Source organism: Pyrgilauda ruficollis, unplaced genomic scaffold (assembly GCF_017590135.1).
Source record: "Pyrgilauda ruficollis isolate IOZ18807 unplaced genomic scaffold, ASM1759013v1 scaffold165, whole genome shotgun sequence".
In the NCBI taxonomy this organism is placed as follows: Eukaryota; Metazoa; Chordata; class Aves; order Passeriformes; family Passeridae; genus Pyrgilauda; species Pyrgilauda ruficollis.
Window position 1 is genome coordinate 1,621,870 of NW_024515320.1, and position 25,375 is coordinate 1,647,244.

At 46.5% G+C, this 25,375-nt stretch overlaps 1 protein-coding gene across 3 annotated transcripts in view; it reads right to left on the reverse strand.

Moving 5' to 3' along the window:
• CAPZB (capping actin protein of muscle Z-line subunit beta) overlaps positions 1-25,375 on the reverse strand; it is a 67,454-nt gene that overhangs the window by 13,794 nt on the left and 28,285 nt on the right. For all 3 annotated transcript variants that reach the window (XM_041463491.1, XM_041463490.1, XM_041463488.1), the window contains exons 3-4: positions 17,909-18,030; positions 11,494-11,607 (exon numbers count right to left, since the gene is read on the reverse strand). In XM_041463491.1, coding sequence (XP_041319425.1) covers positions 11,494-11,607; positions 17,909-18,030 — 236 coding nt within the window. The remainder of the gene's footprint in view (positions 1-11,493; positions 11,608-17,908; positions 18,031-25,375) is intronic.

Consider the following 25,375-nt stretch of genomic DNA (forward strand, 5'->3'; position numbering starts at 1 on the left):
ACCGTGGGCCTTCCAGTTGGGAATGGCGCTTAAAAGGCAATTTACTGCAATTTGGAGTTCATGGATTACCCCTAAGAATTGTGGATTAAAGCACACTGAGCCCTCCCTTGCCAGCAGGCAGGAGAAAAGACACTGGGAAGGGAACTCCAGTGACACTTCCAACACTTCCAGCACGTTCTCTGCACTCACAGATCAGCTCAGTACCTTCTTTCAAGAGGGCAGAGTCACCAAGGAGCCCCAGTTCCCTTTAACTGCAGACACCCAAGCCTTTACCCAAACCAGTGCTGACCTCAGGAGGGGTAAACAATTTCCTATGAACTCACCACAGCCTTTTATTTCTCATGGGTGGCTCTGCCTCTCCTCGCCAAGCCCAGCCCAGGCAATTCAGGACCCACTGTCCTGGGGCACTTGCCAACCACTGATAACACAGCACTGAAAAAGCAAAGCCCAGCCACACTAAAGCCAGGCTTCCAGGAGGCAACTTCAACCTAACAAACCAACAAACACCCTTTTTACATCCCCTGGGGAATTCACAAATGGATTTTGGTTAATGCAGTTAATGGGAATTCCAGTCCTGCAGGGAATCTCAGCTCCAACCTAAGCCACCCTTCCTTGGGCAGTGGGAATCAGAGGCCAGAGAGAAGCAGCTATTGTCCCTTCTCACAGTCAGACTGCTTTAAATATATATATATAATATATCCTTTTTCATACACAGAATAGTGAATTCACTCAAAATGAGCTGGCAGTCACTGAGAACATTACAGTGTGCACAGACAGTTTCCCCATTACCCACTTTATGACCTTGCTACGAGCATGAAACATTAATTAAGAGAGGGATCGAAACAAGGTTTTGGGAAATTTATTCTTACCTACTGTACTTTGATCCTAATGACATGAAACAGGAAAAAAATAATTTTTATGTGGTTCACCTTTATGAGATTTTACATAAAGGCTTTTGTGGGTATTTTAAGAATGTGCTAAAATGTTGTCTGAAACCACATAAAACCATGTGAAGAACCTCCCGCCAGAACCAACAGCGCACACATGGAAACGCTTTCAGTGCCTTTGGAGATCTAATGAATCAAATCTAGTATTAATATTGTTTTAAATACCAACATGCAATTCCAATAAAGCTGCTCTGCCATGGCCAGGCCCAGGAACTGGAGGCTGGAACAACAATGCCAGTGACTGAATCCAAGGCACGCCAGGATATACATTACCCAAAGGTTCCAAAATCCCCTCCTCCTTCATGGGGAGAAAATATATAGAACTGATCACTGCACTGCATTTCACCTTCAAATAGCACTGAAGTGGGATTTCTGAACCTCAGAAAGTCACAGCTGGATATGAGGGGAACATTCCTGGTTTTTTAAAATAAAAATAAAAAGGTGCCACAGGCTAATTGGTCCCTAACAGAAAATGGGATGATAGATTGGGAGGAATTTAAACTGACATTTGTGGACTTGGATTTGCTGCAGGAGGGCTGGGCCTCCTCCAAGAAACCCCTTCACCATGGACTGAAATGCAGCACATACTAAAATCCAAGCAGGAGAGGAACCAGCTTGGAAAAGGCCCAGGAAGGCACAAACTGGGATCTCTGTTAAAAGAAACGGATGGACAAGGCAGAGCAAAGTCCCACACAGCAGAGGACCAAAGCTCCTGCAATAAACAGCTCTTGCCTTAGTGTCCTGTTCTGGACGTCCCTGGCCCTGATCCTCCTGCACAGCTATGGCTGGAGAAGGCACTCTGGCCTCTCTGGAAGCTGGAATCACAGAACCCTTGAGGCTGGAAAAGCCCTTTGAGGTCACCAAGCCCAACCATCAGCCCAGCACCACCACGTTCAGCACTAACCCAGAGCCCCACAGGTTTTCTGAACACTTCCAGGCGTGGTGGCTCCACCACTGCCCTGGACATCCTGTTCCAAATGCTTTACAACCCTTTCCCTGATTTTTTTTTTTTCCTAATATCCAACTTAAACCTCCCCTGGTACAAGCTGGGAGGCTGTTTCCTCTTGTCACCTGGGAGCAGAGACCGACCCCCATCGGCTACACTGCCCTCTCCCAAAGCATCCAAGCAACCAGCAGATACTTTTGGGATGTTCAGGAGGCCTCAGGCAGGAGGAATTCCTACTGTGGTACCTCAGAGACACCCCAAGGGACAAACCATTCCCAAAGGAGAGCTTCAGAGCAAAGCAACCACTGCTCTCTGCCTAAGCACACCAATCAGTCCGGGATGTTTCAATCAAGATCAATCAGGCTTTACCTACAGACAAAACTTTGTTATAAAACAATGAAAAATGGATTTATGGTTGTCATATCCCTTTGTTAACAAGGAAAACACTGCTAAATGACATCATAGTTGGGTTCAGCTAGAAGGACCTTAAAAGATCATCAAGACCAAGCGACATCCCTGTCCTTGGAGAGGACAGCCAGTGTTCTATCTCTGGGAAAATAACTTTTTATAAGGCTGCCCAGGAAGGTGACTAAAAGGCAAAAGGCCCAAAGTAATCATTCATTCTCTTCACAGAATTCAGAACAGCAGTTCACTCAAAATCAATTATAGTTTTAATGCCATGATCAAACACTGAATTTTTATATCTGTTACTCATCAACCACAGAACTCCTGGAAAAAGCTGTTTTATACAAAAAATGTCACACTTAAGACTGACCTACTTTACAAATGCAAGAATAAAAGAAAATATTTAAGCTAAGAGTGATCCAAAGCTTTATGAAGTGTTTGAAGTTGAAGCGGGTGGAGACACAGGATGGAAACTTGTCTGAGGAGCCGGAGCTGTACCCATGAAATAGAGGCTGTGGCCAGAACAAAGCTGCAGCTTCAAGAGGGATGTGACAGGGAGGAAATCCCCCAGCTTCCAGTGGAAGGAGGGCAGATTGATCACTTTGTTTTACCACTGAAGGACAGCTCAGGAAGGCCCCTGGCTCTCCTGATAAGTTCCTCTCCACCAAGCCTCACCAAGAGGTCCTGGATGCTGGTGGAGAAAATGACTTTCCACCACAAAGCAATAAAAACAAGCTCTGACTTTCAATTACACCTCAGAACCAAATCGCTCATCCATAAAAACATTTGTGTATTTTCCAGTAAGCAGCTGAGAGCCAGAGACAAAAAGTCTGTGGCTTATGGCTCTCCCAACCCCCTGATGCCAAAGCACCAACACCTGGAACCTCAGCCTGGCTCTGCAAACCTTCCAAAGGCCTGCACAGGGTTTCAGACTGGCTCATTTAAAGCAGAAAAATATATTTTCTTTTATTCCTTAAAGGTCACATAGTTATTTCTTCCAGCTACAGAAGTTCAGCATAGAAAGGGAAAAGTCTCCAGCTATTTACATCAACAGACTTCCAAGAAAACTGGCATTTAAAAAACCTACCCCAAAGGAAAATACTGAGAATTCAGCTCACATGTTTTTACAAGAGTGACAATGACTGAAGTCACAGCGTGAGCAGCTGGTGTCTCACAGCAACCCAAAACATTTCCTAAATGCTGAGGTGAGGAAGCACATTCCAGCTCTCCTGGGAACAGGAGACTGGAGTGGCAAGTGACGTGGCACAACTCCCACCCAGCCCTTCCCCTTCACCTCAAACCAGCACAGGAATCACAACAGAAATATGAAGGAAGTGGCAAATTTGAGCAACCCACCTTCCATCAAACCCAAAGCATTGCTCAGGTGTTCAACAAATCCCCTGCAACCTCACACCTCAAGGAGGCGGAACAGATTCTTCAGGAGAAGAATCAGCTGTCCCTAAATAACTGCTGCCTCCATCCAGCTGTTGAGTGATGAGGCTCAGGAGGCTGTTCTTTAATGAGAGGACAGGCTGGTACCAGGAACAAGCAGGATGTGACACTTCTCCCACTGCTGTGAGTGCAGGGGATTGACAGCTCCTCCCTCCTTCTCTGGCCCCAGGAGCACAACTGTGGAGCCCTTCCACAACCTCACCCAGAGACTTAAAATGAAGGTAAAATGTCTGTGCACAGCCCAGGGGTTTTGCACCCCACTTGATGAACTCAGCCCCAGTTATGCTTGGGGGCTCTGTACAGGTATTTTACAGGAATTCTTTCCAGCATACACAGGTGCAAAAATCCCTGGAGCAAACATACCAATCCAGTTAGGTATGTGTAACTTCAATGCCAGTTGTATTTAAAAGCACACATCTGGACCACGCTAGGATGACTCAAACTGCTCAGCCGAGCTGTGAAGTACAGGAACTCTGCAAGGAAGGACAACAGTACCCAAACAATGGGATCTTGAAGGCTAGAAGTCTCCCAGAACTTCCCAGGTTGTGCTTTCTAGCACCTTTCATTATTTAATGAAAAGTGCACCGCTCACGTTTTCCTTCCCATCCGACTGCTCCTGGCAGATGGAAATTAATGAGCAAATCCCTTTGGAGAAGTCACCTGGAAAGAGCTCCATCAGCCACCTAATGAGCAGGACAAGGGGTCACTCTGGAACGTGTCCAAACAAGGCACTGCCTCATTAACAGCAGGAAACTCCCCCTGCTTCCAAACCCTTCTCCCATGGCCATCCTTGGGCAGCACAGACACTGCTTCAGCCACCCCCAGTCTGCCACATTCCAGGCTCTGCCAGCTGAAATCCAAACATGGATAGCAGGGGAAGAGACAGCAGAAATCTTCTGTGTCGTGGTTTAAATTTGCCAAAATCTTTGGAGGCTGCAGATCTCACGTGACACCAATTCTCTAACAGAAGAATTCTCTGTCACATCTGCCACAAGAAGGCTGCTGCTGTTTAAGTTACTCTGTCCTCAAATTCCATCATTAAAACACTGTACATTTGTGAGGGCATAAGGTAAATTTCTGTCCATACAATACAAAGTATTATTACAGACAACCAGTTCAAAAATGCCAGATCACAATAAACTGACAGTTTAAAATTTCATCTCCTTTTTCAATGTAAGTCATTTCTTCCTAGGGATTTAAAGCCCTCAGAGAGCAGTGTTTGAGGACAGTGCTGCATCATCAATGCTGACCTCCTAATCCAAGTGTTCAGTTTTTATGTAATTACAGAGAACCGTGGGAACCCAAGGGAAAAACTCCTCCTCCACCCAACATCTCCGATTCAGAAGATAAGAATGCAGTGTGTGCAGAGCTGCTCCAAAATGGAACTCCCAAAGAAAAAAAAATCAGATGAAAAGTAACTGATTTAGTTTTCCAGCATGCCAGTACATTTAATTTTCCCCTCTTTCTAAGAAGACTCTCTAATTTGTGTCATATTTATCAACAACTTCAATATTCATTCTGCTCTGAGCTGCCCATGGGCACGCTGAGGAGGGGATCCCAACACGGCTCTGCTCTCTACAGCAAATAATTTCCTTGGGAAAACAGCATGGCTGTAACTGTAAAAGCACACAGACATGAAAGCAGAGAAAGTCTTGGTGGTTTAGATCTGTCTTAGGAGACTTCATCTCACCCTTATTAGGCTGACCCGAGGCAAGAATCTCCCGGTGACACAATCCTGATGTCACACCCCATGGCGCAGCTCCCCAGGCAGCAGAGGGATGCACAGGCAGTTTCCTTAGTGCTGGGATGCACAACAAACCCATCTGGATTCAATCTGCAGGGCCCTGGCTGTGCAAGCCCCAGGAACTCCCATGGCCAGGAGAAAGCCAGCACAAAGGGCTGCAGCAGTAATGAGGAACAGGGAGCTGATGGCAATAAAGTCACTTCAAAGCTTTCCAGGGGCTTCCAGTTCAGGCAGACCAGGTTTGCATCTGAACACAGACACAGGGCTCACAAAGGGCTCACAGCTGCCAAACCCCTCAGCGAGCTCCAACCCCACCCAACCTGGCCTTGGACACTTCCAGGGGCTGGGCATCCACAGTTTCCTTCTCCGGGCACCCTGTGCCAGGGCAGGCTGTGCTGAAAACTCCCTGGTCACACCTCCTACATCTGTTCTTTACTTGGTGCAATCAGGGCTGTTCCATGCACAAAGCACAGCAAAGCTGCTCACACAGATGAATGCAGCAGTTGCTACAAACCCTGTGAGAAGTGCAGAGTATTCAGTGAGTTGGCCTGAGCTCCTCTGAGGGCTCCCGGGGTCTGTCAGGGAAGGAGAGCTCCGATGGCACCGCAGCAGATCTCAGAAACAGCCACAGCCCAAGGGCAGCACTAACAGAGGTTCCCATTTTTTCTTACCATCACCAGTGGACTAAGGCAGTGTCAGAGGTTGTTCAAGCACACAATCCAAAATAAACTAGGAAAAAGGGTAAAAACAGCTGAAGAAAGTTAACTATCCAGCAGTTTATGGGACATCTGAACACGCTCAGTACAGATGATGGCACAAAATGAGGCACCCCTGAGCCCAGCAAAGCCAGGCTGTTCCACACGACTAAACAGAGTAATAAAAATAAAAAATACACTCAGCCCTGAGCACTCTATAAATGAAAGGGCAAACTCATCTGTCACTGGGACTCACTGCTGTACCTGCCCAAACTCTGACCAAAGGCTCCTCAACCCCCACATTCCTGAGGCACAGGGCCCAGGGAATTCCTCCTCCAGAGCAGGGAAAGGCACTGCACGCTCAGCTGGCAGCAAAGAACACCTGAATTCTATCCCCAGGACAGGAATATCCACACTGCAAAGAGCAGAGCCCTGGGTGCCACCCTCAGCACTGCTAACACTATCCAAAATGGGAATAACTATTCAGGACCAGATTCCAATCAAAACTCAATAATAAAAGGATTACACACAACAAAGACATTTCAGAGGTCAATCCTCTCCCAGACCTCCTTCCATTCCTACCAAATTCCTGGTCCAGAGCTCTAACATAACAAACTGAAAACGGATCAACATCAAAACAGAGACAGAAGCAGAAGTTCAAAATGAGGTTTCATTCTCACTCTGTTGAGGAAACTCAAAATCTTAATCAATACAAACATTTTTCAGGAGCAGAATGATTAAGATGATGTTTTATCTTTTTTTTAAAGCTGTTAAAAATCAAAAGCACCAATAAATCCAATTTAAGCCACGGAAAAAAAGGAGGAATAGCTTTCTAAATGTATGTCAGTCACTAAACCAGTCCAAAGTTGCCAAAACTCATCCTGTTTGCAGACAGATCAGCAGCATCCTTCCCAGGGGAGGTCTATTTAATCACTTCAGAAATTATTTCTTCCAGACAACAAAGAGCCATTAGATTACTTAATTAAAGGCCTGATTATCTCCAACCCAAAACAAGGGAAGGCAGAACCTAAAATAGGGAGATTTAAGCAGCTGCCCTGGTCCTCATTATGCTTTGATTTCAATCAAGCACACACACGTCAAGCAAAGGGCAATAAATTACAACCATGTGTTGGAAGAAATTATCTTCACCATATTGGAAGTGGAAAGCCAAGGCTCTAACTGAGTGGTGTAAGATATTAGACTTCCATCTGGGAATAATAACCTACTGAACACAAACATGCCAGAGCATTAGCTGCAGGCACTGCTGGAGTTAAAGCTGGCAGCAGGAGATGGAAATGGAACAGTTGTTTTTTGGGAAAGTGACATGGATTTTGGTAAAACAGATAACCAAGAAACATGCTTGTTGTTTAACACAGAGAACAGAGATGGAACTAAAACCTGATGTAATTCCTCTTTAACCCAAATACCTCCAGAAAGGAGAGGTGGGAAACTCCAGAGATACTGAAGGTAGTTTGCACTAAAACAGACACTTAAGGCCAATTCAGCACTGGTTCACAGGCACTGAAGGCTCAGCAGAATTGTTCTTCTCCAGCTTACATGATTTTATTACATGCAATATTACAAGACTTCCCCAAACTCGTTTTCACACTACAGTCACTCAGTGGCCACAAAGCTTTTGGGGACAACATTGAATTTTAAGGTCCCTACCAAGCAAATCTGACTGGATTGTTCCACACAAACTGTTAACAAGCCCCTAACAGGCTGTTTCCCTCAAAACACCCACGACAGCAGGTGCCAGCCCCTTGGGAAATGGCAAATACAATGCAGTGACTCACTGAACGTAGGTGGAGACTTACACACCTGATGAAAAGAGAAATCTAAAAAGGAAAGGTGTGTGGGCCAAATGGGACTGACACAAGGAAGAACTGAAGCAATCTGAAGTGCTGGGAGAGGCCTGAGATGAATTCTGTGAGATATCAACACTTTCTGTGTTAAAGGTACAAGGGGAGCTGATGCAGGGGAGATTGGGACCACATGGGGAGAGCAGAGTGGGATGGAGATGTTCCCAAAAGTGCCCTTTTATCTACAGATGCTGGGATGACCAGCACCAAGTGTGTTTGGAAGCTCAGGAGTGAAGTGAGGCCCGTGCACAGCAACTTCTGAGAGACCTGGGGTTGTTCAGGCTGGAGAGAGGCTCTGGGGTGACCTGACTGGGGCCTGCCAGCGCCTGAAGGAGCTGACAGGAAAGATGGAGAGAGACTTTGGACAAGAGGGAATGGCTCCCCACTGCCAGAGGGCAGGGTTAGATGGGATATTGGGAAGAAATTCCTCCCTGTGAGGGTGGGCAGGCCCTGGCACAGGGTGCCCAGAGCAGCTGTGGCTGCCCCTGGATCCCTGGAAGTGTCCAAGGCCAGGCTGGACAGGGCTTGGAGCATCCTGGGACAGCAGAAGCTGTCCAGCAAGTTTGGACACAAAGCCACTACTTACTCTGAAAAAAACAGCAGAAACCCTCTACAGAAATAAAAAGCCTCAACAGCCCAGGAAAATCAGGCAGGCTGGGATTCAGTGTTCCCTGTGAGTGCTGTGATTAATTCTGCATTCACTGTTACCTCTCTTTCACAAAACAGCAGCTGTGGTTACAGAGGCAGCTCAGGAACATTCTCTGCCCCACAGAGGGACAGAAGAGCCTCTTAAGAGTCTGCTGGTTAGGAAATGATGTGTGAGAGCTGAGGCTTCTCCCTCAGCACCATTTTCATCCTCTTCATCTGCAGCCACTGGCATTTTCTAAGAGAGAATTTGTAATGTGAAGTATCAATTAGCCTGGTGTCCCCTGTGAGGGATCTGTGGGGGCAGGCAACCTCACCAGAGTGAGCAGAAACCATGAAAGCCTCTGCAGGTCAACTCAAAATGTAGATTTTCTGCACACTGCCTACAGACTGATCCCTGCTCCTGGAGGGTGAACCTGGGATAGATCTCCCCATCTAACAATAACCAGAATTTCCACAAAAGATACAGTCCTGAAGGCTGCCAGCATGCTTAACTCTTTGATTAATCCATCAAGGAGCCTGAAGTGTCTCCCAGTGCTGGAAAAGGTCTGCTGTGCCTGGCTCTGGAGTTGGGAAGGACACTGGTTCCTGGCCCAGGATGCCCTGTGCCCTCTTCCCTCCCAGCTGCAGGAGCTGCCAGGACAGTGACAATGCCAGGGCAGTGACAGCTCCAGGGACTCTGCCTGCCCCAGCCCCACTGCTGGCTTTACAGGCACTCCCAGGGTCAGCTTCCAGCTCCAGCAGCCATGGAGTGACATCCCTGCCACTGCCAGCCCTGCCCAGGCAGTGACACCCCTGCCACTGCCAGCCCTGCCCAGGCAGCGACACCCCTGCCACTGCCAGCCCTGCCCAGGCAGTGACATCCCAGCCTCTGCCAGCCCTGCCCAGGCAGTGACACCCCTGCCAGCCCTCCCACCACAGCCCTGCCCAGCTCCAGCAGCTGCTCCATGAGGAATTGCTGCAGTCATTCCCAACCCAACGTGCTGGCGAGAGCAGCACTGAGAGAAGCTGGCGCTTGTTGCCACCTCTGAATTTCCACCCTCTGATCTCCAAGTACAAATTAAGCTTCTGCTGTCAAAACACAAAAATCCACTTGTCTTGTTCAGCAAACTGCAGATCCCAACTACAAGGACAAAAGCCTGTTTCTCTCCACATCTCTGCTGGAGGTAAAGTACAAATCCTGATTTTAAGCACGATGAACCCTTCAGACACTGAGGTTAAGTTTCCATGACTTTGCAGATTCTTTCCACAAGTGCCACAATTTTTTTATGCTGCTCAGCCAAACATTAAGCCACCCTTGTCCTCTCTTCTTCCTCCACTTTTGGGATCACAACAGGCACTGACATGTTCTGTGCTGGTACCTGTGCCCAGAGTCTGACCTGTCCTCCTGGCTGTGATCCCTCCTGGATGGCCTCTGACCATTCCTGCCTGTAAAACCTGCACTGACAAACAGAAAGATGGAATTTGGCACAAGCTCACCTTTTCCTTCCACACAATACAGGAAGACTGTTATATAAAGGTACTGCTGTACCCCACACTGGGCAGGGCTCAGCAGATTCATCTCAGTCAGAAACCTGCCCTGTGCCTTCCTTTCAGCCAATTCAAGCTGTTTAAAGAAGTTATTGTATCCAGACATGACTTCATGGTCATCTGAGCAGAGAGGGATTTAAAAAGACAACCTTGGTTCCATAAACCTCCTCATTTTCACCTCAGGGTATTAAAAATCTTATTGGTCCTGTTCTGTATCTGGGGAGTAACTGCAAATTTGGCTTTGCTGAATATGCAAAATTCCTTTCTTCCAGTCAGTTCAGATACCAATAACAACTGTTACTTACAAGAAAAGTTGGAAAGCTATGAAAATAATGCACGAAAAGAAGTAAAAATTTGATACCTGTAACAGAAGAGTGATGCTTAACACATTTGGACAGGCTGCATTTACACTGAGCCACAGAACCCAGCAAGCTCCTTTTAATGTGCTTCTGTCAGCACTGTAACATGATGAACTACATCTAAGGCTGTGTTTTACCTCCCTTTTCAAGCAACATGAGGCAGCAATGAAGTTTGTTCACTTTTTTCACGGTCTTTAGGCAACCTCCCTAAGAATGTGTCCCAGTGAAGGACATGCTGGTTCATTTTGCTTTGCAACACTCACTTGCTGTGTAGTTTTAGCATCACTTTCCACCCCAGCATTGCTTAGGAGATCACAGAGCCCACAGCTGAACCTGATCACATCCCAAGGATGTGGAGGTAAGTGCAGTGCAGGACCAGCACAGCCCCAATTTACAGAAAAATTGTTCAACTGGTAACTCACCCAGCCAGCCTCCTACTGCTGCTTTAAAAAGCCACTGCCTAATGTACATTGAGCTCACACGTGCTCTGTTAATTCCTTTGTTTTACACCTCTTTCATAAGACAGGCCTGAAACAAGCATCCTGCAGCAGAAGCACATGAATCCCTGCCCAACTGCTGCGCTTCAGCGTTCAGTGCCTGTCCTTTTACTGGGAGATGTGAGAGCTGCTGCTGCACATCAAGATTTTTTAAGAGTAAAGCCTTGAGGGAATGGAAAATGCAGATGGTTTAAGACTGAACTTAGAGATCAAAGAGAAGCCAGGTCATGCCAGGACAGAGACAGCCTCGATCTGTTAAAGGGGGAAGGAGGTGGGAAAGCACCTCAGCATCCGCCTTTGGCACCAGCTGACAGATCTGATCACGTGTGATATCACAAACCCAGTGCTGCCTCCCCCCCAGGCGACACAGACAGACAGACAGACAGGGCTCAGAGGGTAGGACTGACATACAAGTCTCTGTACTGGTCAAAGGCATTGTTGGCTTCCACCTCCAGCTTGCGCAGGCGAGCCGAGGGCATGGCACCGTCCTCCAGGGGAGGGTCGTACTTGTTGCTCCATGGTGACCTGCAGGGAGACAAGGAAAGGGACAGTCACACCAGGGGACAGGAAAAACAGACTGCAGTGTGTTAGGTTGGAAATGGGGCTGTGTATTCTATTCCTATCTGTGGGGCAGTTCTCTTCTGTTCATTGGGCAGTTTTCTTTATCTCTTCCACAACCAATCCTCCCTCCAGGAGATCTCTTCTGTCCATGGCCAGTGAGTGTCCCTGCATGGCTGATCAAATTCCAGCATCCCACTGGGAGAAGCTCTGCCCAGGGGAGGAGCCAAGCATTCCTACCTGGATAGAATCTGAGATTTTGGGACACCACAGCAGCCTTTCCCCACTGCATTCCCAGAGGAGCAGCTTTCTTCTCCCCTGCATTCCCAGAGAAAGACCAGGCCCATCTCCAGCAGCCCTGGACCTTCAGAGGAAAACTACACCCTTCTCCAGGATCCCTGCTCCACCAGTACCACAGCTGGCACTGCAGGAGGGCTGAGCCACCATGGGATGGGACTGCTGCCACCACCCTGACCCACAGGGTGTCAGGTTGTATTCTGACTCTGTCAGTGGTGGGGATTTTTGTTTGGTTGGTTTTTTTTTGTTTTTTTGTTTTTGTTTGTTTTTTTTGTACTATTACATTTGTATTTTTAGTTTTCCTAGTAAAAAACTGTTATTCCTATCCCCTATCTTTGCCTGAGAGCCTTTTCATTTCAAAATTATAACAATTCAGAGGCAGGGGGTTTACATTTTCCATTTCAGGGGAGGTTCCTGTCTTCCTTAGCAGACACCTGGGTGTTCAAACTGAGACAAGGAGCCAGAGCCTGCTCATGGCCCCCAGGCTGCCAGAGCTCCCAGGAGAATCTGGACAACACTCCCAGGCATTGCTGGGGTGTCTGTGCAGGGCCAAGAGCTGGCCTGGATGGTCCTTGGGGGTCCCTTCCAGCTCAGGATATTCCATGGCTCTGAAAGGTTTAATATTGGTGGGCCTGACCTCATCCACAGATGCTGAAATTCCAAAAAATCCAGAAGGCACCCAGAGCAATCTACCTGTAAGAATTGCACTCTCCACAGCCATTTCAAACACTGGCAAAAAGGGGGCACTGAGCCCTCAAAACTCACCTGGGGGCCATTCCCTGGCTTCAGGTTTTCTATATAAAAAAAATCTCTTGGGTTTCAATCTGTTCCTTCTTATATATTCAACAACAAGGCTTCAGCTGTTGAACATTAAATATAGAAACTGTTTTCATGCAAATACAAATCGATTGTGTAGTTTATTTGGGATCTGACAGTATTTGAGCCAAACACTGCTGGATATGATTAAGGTCCACATTTTCCTCCACTACTCTGCTTTGAAATAAACTCTACCTTTAGCATAACATTAGGAAACCCTTTGAACAGTTTGAAGGATTTAAAAGGGTTTGTAAAGCTGCAGGTTTTACTACAATTTCTGCAGGTGTGGAAGAGATTTTTGTGTTCTTAATGAAAGATTTGGTATTAAAAGATTAATGGAACCCTTTGCCCATCTGCTTGGGGCTTTTATAAGTCCCATTCTGGAAACCAGCATTTTGCTTTTCATTTCCCCTTGGAGTTTACACATATCACTGCTGGCTCAAAGAAAAGCACCTCCACCCTTTCTTTCCCCTTTCCCCACTCACCTTTCCCAGCCCCTGGCTGCAGCACCAGGTCCCAGGGCTGGCCACAGAGAAAGGCTTTTTCTCTTTGTCTCTCATTTCTCAGAAAGGCAGTGGGGTCTGACACCTATTTGGTGCAAAGCACAAAGCCCAGCCTCTGCTTTGCTCCCGTAACTCCTAACCACACCTGACAGAAAAGGTGAGACCAGGGAAAGTGGAGTTGTTGTGTCACATCCACCCAAGTGATGTTTGCAGGTCATGGTTCTCATCTCAGGGCTGTGTGCAGTTCTGGGCCCTCACCACAACAAGGACCTGGAGGGGCTGGAGCGTGTCCAGGTCAGGGAACAGAGCTTGGGAAGGGGCTGGAGCACCAGGAGAGGCTGAGGGAGCTGGAAAGGGGCTCAGCTGGAGAAAAGGAGGCTCAGGAGGGACCTTGTGGCTCTGCACAGCTCCTGACAGGAGGGGACAGCCGGGGGGGTCGGGCTGTGCTCCAGGGAACAGGGACAGGAGGAGAAGGAACGGCCTCAGGCTGGGCCAGGGCAGGCTTAGGGTGGGCACCAGGAGGAATTCCCCATGGAAAGGGCTGTCAAGCATTAGAAGGGGCTGCCTGGGGAGGCCTGGAGCCCCATCCCTGGAGGTGTCCAAGGAAGACCTGGACACGGCACTCAGCTCTGGGCTGGGGACAAGGTGGGGACTGGTCAAGGTTGGACTCGATGGTTTTGGAGGGTTTTTCCAACCTCAGTAATTCTGGGGTTTTGTGATTTTAAACAGCTGCTTAAAATGTGGCTGCTTTGGAGAGGAGTCAACAGCCACAGGATCCCAGCTGGGTCAGGCTGGAAGGGCCCACAGAGCCTCATCTGGTGCCACCTCCCTGCTCCAGCAGGGCCAGTCCAGGGCACAGGATTGAGTCCAGATGGGTCTGGAACACCTCCAGTGAGGGACACTCCACAGCCTCTCTGGGAAATGTGTCCCAGGGTGTGTAAAGTTCTTTTTCCTCGTGTTCAGGTGGAGTTCCCTGGGATCAGGCCCTCCGGTGCCACTGCTGGGTCCCAGGGAGCAGAGCCTGCTCAGAGCCCTCCCTGCAGACAGGGACACACAGGGATGAGGTCCCTTCTCAGCTCTTTCTTCACTTCTTTACCTAAAATCTCTGAAATCTGGGAGAGATTCACATCAAACCCCCCTGGTGCTACCCAGGTGGCTCAGCTGCTGCAGAGGGTGAGCAGGGAGCTCCTGCAGAACCACTGGGAGATGCTCCAAGTGCAAACCCCGAACCTCTTCCCCTGGCTGCAGGAATGCCATTGAGGGGCAGCCAGAACAGACCCTTCCAGGCAGCAGCTTGTGGCATTTTCATCCCATTCCAGCTGGAGCCAGCAGCAGCTTTACCAACAAAAAAAAACCTCCTAACACAGCCCTGTATTTTTTATTTTTGTGGAAATGCACTCACAACACATTTAAACACTTAGCTGGAGGCTATTTGAAGAAAGACAGATGGACAAGCACTTAAAATTTCAAAAGTCAGACCTCTAATTTCCCCAAAAGAGAATGGTTTGTGTTTCAGCTAACATGTTTCAGTGTTGTTGGCCCCAAATTCCCCATAAGGATTCCATTTAACAGAGTGATCAAACACACTTCGAGTGGAAATGTATGGACAAAGTCAGGGACCTTGAAGTCTAATATTAAAAAATATAATTAATAAAAGCTCTGCCTTCACAATGTGGATTCCATGACTGTTTGATATCCTTCACAAACCCTCCTTATTCCAGGAGCACTCACAGAAGTACCTGTGAGACTCCCACAAGCAGGATTTGATATTATGAAGAAAATAAAAATTATCTATTTATGAAGATCCAAGGAGACTCCAAAATCCACCTTCTAGCCTGATCCACATTCGACATGGACCAAACCAAGTATGCCTAAATATAAGGACACAATAAACTGTGATGAGCTAAGCATTAGGATATTCACTTCCCACAGCAGCTTTTTTTCCAGGCAAATTCCCAGTCAAGTTGCAAAGCCACTGGAAAAACCTAACCCTATAAAACTGGCCTGCCAGTGACAAAGTCTGACTACCCAGCCCCAGCTCTCCTGCTGAAGGACAGCGAGGCTCAGTTGAGCAGGGAATGCTTGGAAATACTTGGATTAAAAGTATTTCTTGCTAGAAGAAATGCAATTAGCAACCTGTCCAATAGGAAGGAAAGGTGTTTAGCTTGGAGTGTGCAGGAATTGGGGATGCAGCATGCGTCAGGCAGGGAATAAGATTCCCTGGGACTTCTAATTGAGTGTGTGGTTCTGAAAAATGGCTGTGGAAATATCAAAAGCTTTTAAAAGCCCAGTGAACTCCTCCTAGATCTTGGCCTAATTGATTAAATTAGTGTAAGAGGCACTTCCCAGTAACAACTGCAGATTTTATGAGGTATGAAGCAGTGTCTGGACACAGGCACAGAATGGGATTAACATGCACAGGGCAGTGCTGCTGGGGTTTCAAAGGCTTCTGCTGTGTGCTGAAGGAAAGAATTACTTCATGAATCAGAGCTGGGACCAATCAATTCCAGAAGGAAGAATCACTTCAATCCAGAACGCCTGAATCAAAAGCCTTAGGAACAGGATTCTTTCCTGCCAGCAATTAACACATGGTGCCTGTTCTAGAGGAACAAATGAAAGAGCTTTTCTGAAGCCTCATTACTTAATAAGTCCCGAAAATTTCAAAGTGATTTTAAAAACCAAATTCCTCCTGCTTCCTTGCAGCTATTTAATACCTTCTCAGAAAGAGATGGAGGAAATTTCAGAGGCAAGAGTGACACTGACCTTAGAGGAAGGGCTGTCATGTGCCCTAATTAAACACAGGGGTTATTAGTGATTGCACCATGTCCCATTACTGTCTAACCAGTGCCTCTTCCAGCTCCCTGTGTCCCTGGTGATGATGTCCACGTCAGCAGCCTGAGCAGGATGCAAAGGGGCTGCAAGAAATATCACAACTTCAGGGAGAAAACATCTCTTGAAAGATCCACAAGAAATTCAGGATTTAATTCCCCCTCCTGCACGTGCCAGAGGGGCTTCAGCTGTGTGGGTACATCTCATGGGGGCAGAAGCTGTGAACTCCTATTCTATCTACTAATTCAGAACTGATTACATGCAAGCAGCTGCTAATGTGGATCTAACCAGCTGGGACACACAAAATTAAGGCAAAATGCTTTTATAGAAGGCACCAGGCTCTTCTGTGGAAGGTTGGAATAGTTTCTAAATAAGAGATTAGTGCCCTAAAGAACATGAGTGACACTCCACCTTCAGGTCCTGCTCACTTGCTGGCCCCTTGCAATAGGTTGTATTTTAAACAACTCATTAGGATTTACACTCAGCCATGATCCAGAGGCACTGTCAAACTCTGTATCCACTCTCATTCTCCATCCTTGTTTCTAGGACAAAATGTATCTCAGCATGTTCTCTGTGTAAATCATCCACACACACATGCTTCACGTTAGAGGGACCCTTCTGCAACTCAAAGCAACTGAACCAATTCATCTAGAATCCTTTACAAGCTCACCTGCTTCTGCAGTGATGCCAGAGCCAAAGAAGGAAGATTTGTTAAAAAATATTTTCTGAAACTCCACTTTGAAACACAATTCTTGAAACATTCTGGCCAGGTAAATGTAAAACCCTACATCAAATCTACACAGAGCAAAGTGAGATTCTTCCTGGAGATCATTCCAAGCACTAAAATGTAAATTATAGAAGGAGAGACAAGTGGAAGCCTGAGAATCATCCCCAGAAGCAGCAGGATGGCTGAGCTGGTAATTCAGGGCAGGAGATGAATGGGGTTGTTACCTCACAGCCCAGCATCCTTTGTTAAGGGAAAGAATGAAAATGCTGCAGGAGTCACAAAGGTTTCTGGACTGTAAACTGATGATCCTTATATTAACTATTTGGAACTATGCCACTGTCACTACAGTCATTAAAGAAAGTCAGGCAATGTGAGAAAGGGAAAGGAGGATTTAAACATAAATGAAAAACATCATCCTAATGGTAAGGTAGAGGAAAACACATTAAAAGAGAGCCTGTGCTCAATGTGGCAGCCAAAACACTGAAACCTGATTGTACCATTCCAGTATTACAGCCTCTCCTGCTTCAAAATTAATTATATTGTAATTATACATAGCTTATAGGGTTCAAATATTTTCACTGGTTTTGTCTCCAGTCCTCAAAATACATCAGCTATTTTGGTAGACGGGGATTCCTTTTCTTTGGTAAAAACTTGAGCCAAGATTTTCAAACAGAACTAATGACACTGAGTCCAAAGTCAGTCAATTCCTTGTAAAACACTGAGTGAAAGAGCCTTTCCCAGCTGGCAAATCCACCCTCTTTTGTACAAGCTGAAGATGATTTTGTTTAAACCCATGGCTTGCATCATCTCTTTTCTGTCATTACCCATTCCAGAGATTTTATAACTTTGCAATGGTCTCATTTCCTATCAAGGCCATTTCTGCGAGAGAATTGACTGGTTTCAATCCAGAATACAGAAAACAAAGAGAAATACATCACCCCCTTTAGCACGATAACAACAGCACATTTTGGGCTCTAAATCTTTAAATGATTGATATTTTTTGGGCTGAAAAGAAGAGGGAGAAGGGCCTGCAAACCCTGCCCACGGATGTCATTTAGAGAGCAGCAGGCAGCCCCAGCTCTGGCTGGGAACTCACCTGTACGAGTCCCCATCTCTGTTGTAGTCACACAATAGATAATCCTTCCCCACCACCTTGTCTCGTGCAATCTTCAAGGGCTGATCCACAGAGGAGAGGAGATCTTCACACAGGCTGGGGACCTGCAGGGGGAGAAGCAACAGGGAGGGGAGAGAGGGCAACACGTTAAGGTTGGAAGGCACTAGCACCCCTAAGAACAGCATTTGTTATTAGCAGCCCACATCTGTCCCAAAGCCAAAACCCTTCAAGAAATCACTTCATTTACAACACACCCCTATGCTCCCACCTCCAATAATTTCATGTTTAATGACCACAGCACTGGTGTGGCCCAGCACACCTCAACACACACACTCCACGTTCCTCTGTGCCAAGGCAGCCACTGCCCAGGGCTGGTGGATAAAGGTAAATATTTACAGTGCAGTGGGAATGAGGGAGCTGCTGAAGGAACCAACCATCCATACCCTGGAGTGAGCTTTCCCAAGCTCCCACTCTGGGTCAAGCTCAGAGCTGTTTCCAGGCACGCAGCCAAGCATGACCAGGCTGGCCAAGGAGAATAAACACGTCTGTGTGTGTGCACATGTCAAATCCAACACACCTCCTGCATCCTGCACAGCCTTCCATGGATCCAGGACCCAGGAACTGCCCCCCCACCCTGCACGTGGACACAGACAGGTGTCCACATGTGCTTCCAGCATGGCAGAGGGCCTGTGATGTCCTGCAGGGCTGTGAGGCTCCATGTCCCTGCACACACTTCAGGTAACATGCAGCCCTGTGCCCCAGTCCAGCCCAGGGACCACCAACAACCATTCCTGCAGCTGCTGTCATCAAACAGCCAGTGTGCTTCCTGCTGGAACAACAGTCCAGATTTCACTGCCAGAGAAAGGGACTGAAGCAAATTGCCCTTTCCCAACAACAGAACAGCACCACAGCACAACTGGTAAGTCCTTGATCAGATTGGTAACAATGTGCTAATAAAACAAGAAAGAAATAAGCAGTGTGGAATCTCTTCTACACATCACTCTGCATCATAGAGATGAAAACCTGACTGAGACATGGGGACAAAAGGCAATCAAGGGCAAAATTAATCATGAAGTGATGAATTCACAACTCATAATAAATGAAAAGAGGAGGGAGGGAAGAATAAAGAAAACATGGAAATGGGCTTTCTTCTCTTCAAGCCATTGATTCAGTGAATGGATTAGCACCATTTCAAAGGAAAGAAGCCTAGAGGAGAAAAAACAAATCTGGGGTGCAACAGCCCCGAAACTATTTTAATGCACTAGGCAGGACAGAAGAGATCAAACTGCCTGGAACAAAAACATTCCTAATCCCAAGTACAAGGCAGCAACACACAGAGGATGACAGTCAGAGTGAGCAGAGACACACATAAACTAATGTGACTATGAAAAATAAAAAAAAAATCCTAAATGGAAATGACAGAACAAACTGTGGCTGCCTCACCCCTGGCAGTGCCCAAGGCCAGGCTGGACAGGGCCTGGAGCAACCTGAGACAGCGGGAGGTGTCCCTGCTATGGCAGGGGTGGCACTGGATGGGCTTTAAGGTCCCTCCAACCCAAACCATTCCATGGCTCTAGGATGAGACCAGCAAGTGATGAACACCTGACCCACACAATCCCTAAACACAAAAAAAAATCAGAGGCAAACCAAGACATGGTTGGTAAAGTGCTGCAAAAGCTGAAATATTCATCTGAGTGTTTTTATTTTGGTCTCTACAGATTGTAATGTGGCCATGAGTGAGAACTGCAGAACCCAGACCAAGAGCAGGGCAATTCAGGATTTAACCCAGCTTGGGGCTCTCAAGGGAGCTCCTCCTTTGGTACCTGCAGGCCTGGCTGAGGGGGCCTCCAAACACCACACATTCCTGGGTGAACAGAAGTGGACAAGCAGCAGAAGCTTTTAGGGAAATTCTTCCTTTTCCTGAGACCAGACAACCCAAATACTTCCCGGGGCTGATCCAAATCAGCAGTGTGGTGGCACAAGGCAGGTGAAACGATCTACCTGTGTCTGTGAGCACATCTGGCTCCCCTCTGTCCCTTCCTTCTCTTCCCCATTAACCATTAATTTTGGGCCAACTCTTCAGGGTGACAGCCACTCAATCTGCCTGCCTGACCTTCAGACAGAGCCCAGCCAGCCCGGCACTGGAGCTGGATCCAGAGGTGACCATGGAACACATCCCTGGGCCAGCAGCCCATCAGCCCAGGAACAGACTCCTGGCTCTGACCTGCCTTTGGGATGAGCAGTAGTGATGGACACAGAACTGGGGGCAGTGGCTTTTCCCCAGCCTCTGTTTCCATTCTGCTTCTTTAGGAACAGCCTACACTCCACGTGTGGTAAGGCATGCCTTCAACCCCAAATACCCACCCAAAGCCTTCTCACAAAAAACTCCAACCCGAGGCCGAGCTGATTCCCCTACAGAAAAACTGAATTTACAACCCTTATAAAAAACCCCCTCACAAGTAACTTTTAGATTTAACTTTCTTTTAAGAACAGCACATGCCTGGTGTGGGGTTTCTGCAGGGCTCAGAGCACAGTCCCATACTGACTAGAAGGAACTTGTAACCCATTGCTTTTTTAAGATGCAATCTACTGAACTAAACTTATCTGTGGATGATTTGGTAACAAATATTTGTGAGCAGGATCTCTTTCCCAATTTCTCAGGGCTGTGGTTATTCCTACAGCCACAACAGTGACTGCATTATATCACACACTTACTAGAATATAATACTGCACTGTATTATAACCCTCCATTGTAAAACAAGCTGTATATCCCATCTCCTTGGTACAGACACTCCACAGGACTTGAGGCAATCTATTCTTTTCCCTTCCTGTCTTTCAGAATAAAACAGAAGAAAACCCACTCATCTAATTTGGAAATATTAGAAAATTTTGACAGTATTAATAAAAAGAACAGACATTCCAGCTGATGGAACTATTAGTGTAATTCTAATTATTGGAAAAGCACCCAAGTGTGGCACAGTTACCCAAAGAATGCAATTTTTATACCATTTATTACATCAACTGTACTTCCTAAGAATGAATTTACAATTTATGCACACTGCCTTTCCTCTTCTACTCTTGAAAATTGCTTACAAGGCAAAGGCAGTAATTTGAACAAGGTAATTTGCAGCTTTAAAGACTTCAGTTTTATGTTCATGAGACTGTGATTCCTTCTGAATTTAGGTCCTTTGGATTCTTTTCCATGTCAAGTGTTGAATCTTACTAAAACATTTAAATTACTGTTGTGCACATTCAGACTTGCAGGATTCAGTTTATCTTCTGATTCCAGCAAAAGCAACTTTGCTTGGATGGCAACTGATACTCTGAGTTTTCAACCTCAAACAGTGGATTGGTGTTGTTAATTTTTCTTGTTAAGGTTGTTCTGTGTTAATTGAAGAGCCAAGACTCACTCAGGTGCTTGAGCACTTATCTACAGCAGTCGTTACATGTGGAATTTTGACTTCAATTCAGAAACACAAGAATTAAGCCACTCCTCAGGGCAAACTGAAACACCACAGCAGTGATTTGGTTCCATTCATCACTGCACCACAAATAAATGTCACTGCGCTGCAAACACCAGAGATGAGGTTCCTTTGTAAGCAAAGGCTGGGCTCCCACCTTTGTTCTGACACTATCTTTTCCTACCCTAAGCACTGCAAGGTCACAGGCAGAACACAATCTGCACCTTGTATCTCCAGCTAAAGGCCAGCATTCATGTCACCTGGCCCTAGGGCACCCTTGTTCCCCCAGATCAGCTCTCAGCCATCTCTTCTGGTGGCTCTGGCTACTCGGGAAGTGAGACCACCCTCACCGTAAATTGGAAAGAAAAAAAGGAGGAGATGTGGGGCTCGGCCTGGAAGAACAGCAGCATCATTCAGAAGGAGCAGGGCACAGTGTTTGGGGGATATTTTTTTCCAAGGAGATACACAAAGGATGTGTAGTGCAGAGGAAAGAAAACCTGAATCAGAAAGTGAGGGAAACGTGTCGAACAAGGATCCTGTTGTCCTGTGAAACCAAATTCTCCACAGAGCTGCCCAGGTATGTGGACAGTGTTTTAATTAAGGCAACTGCTTTGCTATCAAGACAAATAATCACTTGTGCCAAAGTGGAAACCATACCCTTTTTGGAGTAGCTAAGCTCAATCACTCCTTCTGGACTCACTTCTTGGTTCAAGGAGCCTATTAGCAATTAAACAATTGCTTCTGCATTATTTTTTAAAGTATTTTTAAACAATATCTAAAAACAAATCCATAGAGGAAAGAGGAGTAATACCTCAGTTCTCCATGTCTGACACACAGCCCCCGTCCTTGCTTTGACCACAGTGAATTGCATCCAATTCTGCACTTCACACACTCAGGACAGCCAACGCTTTGGCCGTGCCCACTTCAGTGCAGTACACCCAGGTGGCTGTTTTCTTCTGCAGCCTTGATTGAGATGTACCACACCTACCACTGAAACAGGAACATTCCTGGTGTACCAGTCCTAAGAAAGAGTCTTTTTCCATGTTTATGCAGAGGTCAGCATTACTGACCTCCACAGGAACCTTACACACTGGAAAACTCTGCTAAATGCAGCAAAATTAAAGATTATATATTTTTTTCCTTAAAGAAGCTGAAGGAACAAGAGGGAACGGCTTCAAACTGAAACAGATTAAGTTTACTTTGGAAAGGAGAAATTCCTCCCTGTGAGGGTGGGCAGGCCCTGGCACAGGGTGCCCAGAGCAGCTGTGGCTGCCCCTGGATCCCTGGCAGTGCCCAAGGCCAGGCTGGACAGGGCTGGGAACAGCCTGGGACAGGGGAAGGTGTTCCTGCCATGGCAGGGGTGGCACTGGGTGATATTTAAGGACCCTTGCAACCCAAACATTTCTACAATTCTGGGAAGATGAGGCAAGCTTCAATTAGCTAAGGAGCCATTCAGATCCATCTGTGTTTTGAATCTGCATCTGCAAGGTGCAGGAGTCTGAACGTGCAGGTATCTGAACACACATGTGAGGAGAGCAGTTTTTAACTAAAAGCCCCACCCCACCAGGAAGGTGATATTTTTACCACTTGTGAACTTTCAACATTAAAGGAAGACATAAGAGCTGCTCCCATGGTTGGGGAAATCACTGAAACACAGAAGAGCCCATGGAAGCTCCCTGACCCTCTCACAAAACAACACTTCTGGCACACCTCCAGCTCACATCCTTCATCTAGTAAAGCATTATTCTGATGTTTCAGAGTCCTTGCACCAGAATTTCCTGCTCCTGAAGAAGGCAGGCACAGCCTAGTGAATGTGGTGGAAGCTCAAGAAGGAAGCCTGGCTCACTCATCTTGGGCCTAAAGCCATCAGTAAAGTCACTCCCACAAATCCACACAGTGCTAAACCTTAATTGGATCCATCACAGGTCCAAAGGCCACACAATCATCAAGCTTTGTTTATTAAATGACACTTAAATGGACTTTTGTGTTCAGACAAGATATAATTGATACTGGAAAAAGGTCAGTGTTATTCATGTACTTGCACTGAATTCCAGCACTGCAAGAACTGGCAAAACCAAAACTAAGCCAAATGAGCTTTTCTGGAAAAAGACAGATGTTAACAAGGTTGCAAATCCAGGTTTGTCCAGCTAACTGTGTCATAGCAGACATGTCACATTAATTACAGAACGTTTTAATTCAGCTCGAGGAACTACATTTAAAAAGGTGAGAACCATTCATAAAACAGGATCCTTGGCTTTCTTCCTGTGCCTTGCAGGATAAAACAGGGCTTTTGCTGGATTCCCCTTCTGAAACAAAAGGCAGCCATCTGGCAGGCACAGCCAGAGTGCCCTGGGCTGTGACTGTGACCTGCAGGTGAAGGCTCCTGGATCCTATTACCAGCCCCAGTCCCAGGAGCCATCACAGAGTATCAGTATCTTGGGAAGTCCTGAATGTTTGTGTCAGAGTCCACCTGGGGCTGGAGATATCCAGCAACAATTCAGGGATATGCAGGACATACTATGTGCAGTGCTGTTTCTCTATTCCAGCTTTCCCCTCCATCCTTTAGAGGGGTTAGGGAGGTTTCCATCTTCACACACACTCCCTTCAAATGATATTTAAACAGATATTTTAAGGGTCTCTAAGACCAGCAGTGCAGCGGCAGGAGCCTGGAAAACAAAAAGGCTTAAAAATAGAAAGAATAAGTGATATAAGGCCAGAATTGAAATTCCCTTTTCCAATCTCATGGCAGGAAATGGGGTTGCTAGCTCTAAGCCAAGCATCACATTAACAGTTTACATACATTAATTGCTATCTCCAACTACCATCAAGATATTCAGAGGTAATCTTTGCTAGCTGGAAAAGCTCCTGCTCACAGCCACTCACCAAATGGAAAAACTGGCTCTCAACCACTATACATTTATTCAGAGAGCCAGAGCCCCTTTCTTTTGCCAATAATCCCTGTGTTAGAAACCTGCCTGGCTGCTGGGAGCTGATCCCACAGGTCAGCAAGTCCAGGCAGAACAGCAGGTCAAAGACTCAGCTTTGAGCCCACAGGGCTGTCATAGCACTTCTGCTTCCACCCCTCTTTTTCAGCTTTCACTGGATCTGATTTTTTGTTTAAAACATCTTCCAGCCACACCAGACGCTCAGCTGCCCATCTGCATCCAATTATTTTATCTCTTCCCCGCAATGCTGCACAGTGCTCACGCTCTTGGACTCCAAACACAAAAAGCTCCAGTCACATTCTCATGTTCTTTATGGTCTGTGCAGCCCAAGCAGTGCAGTTTGCCTGGGGGTAAATTCTGTAGCTTCATATATCTTCAGTGACTGAAGGCATGCAAGCAGATTTGGGACTTGCCTGGAGCTCACATGAAGCAACAGCCTGAACTGTGCTCAAATATTTCAAAATCATAAGTTTATACATTTTAAGATTCATCACTCCAGGATTTTCTAAAAAGTAACACATTCTACTAAAAATACTTCAGTATTCCCCTGTGATGAGAAAGGAGAGCTGATCACCTCCCAGATCTTTAATTGCAAACAGAGCCTTAAAAAATAACCAGCAAAGTTATGACTGCTGCGTCTATAAAGAACTCACTTTAATTCTTCAATGGCAGCATTACTTGGTTCTGTTCGTCAAGAAAGCTTTAACTTTTGGGAATGACTGCTGTTTTCAGGCTTACTGGGAGAGGAGACAGCTGTGGCTGTGAGCAGCCCTCCCTCCCTCTCCTGGTGAGCCTGTCCATCCTATAAGGACCATTTTCTGTCCCCACTTCATGCCAGGCATCTGATTTTCCTGAGTCAGCTAGATTCTTCATCTAATTTGTATTATACACACCCAGGCAAACATCCAAATTAAACACTCAGCAGGAAATTTGCACTTGCTAAAGGAACCTGCTTAACTTTCACCAAGACTAAGAGTGCATCAGAGTCAAAGCACCAAGGCAATCCTGTCACAGATCTGTTATTTGCTGCACATGGCCCATGA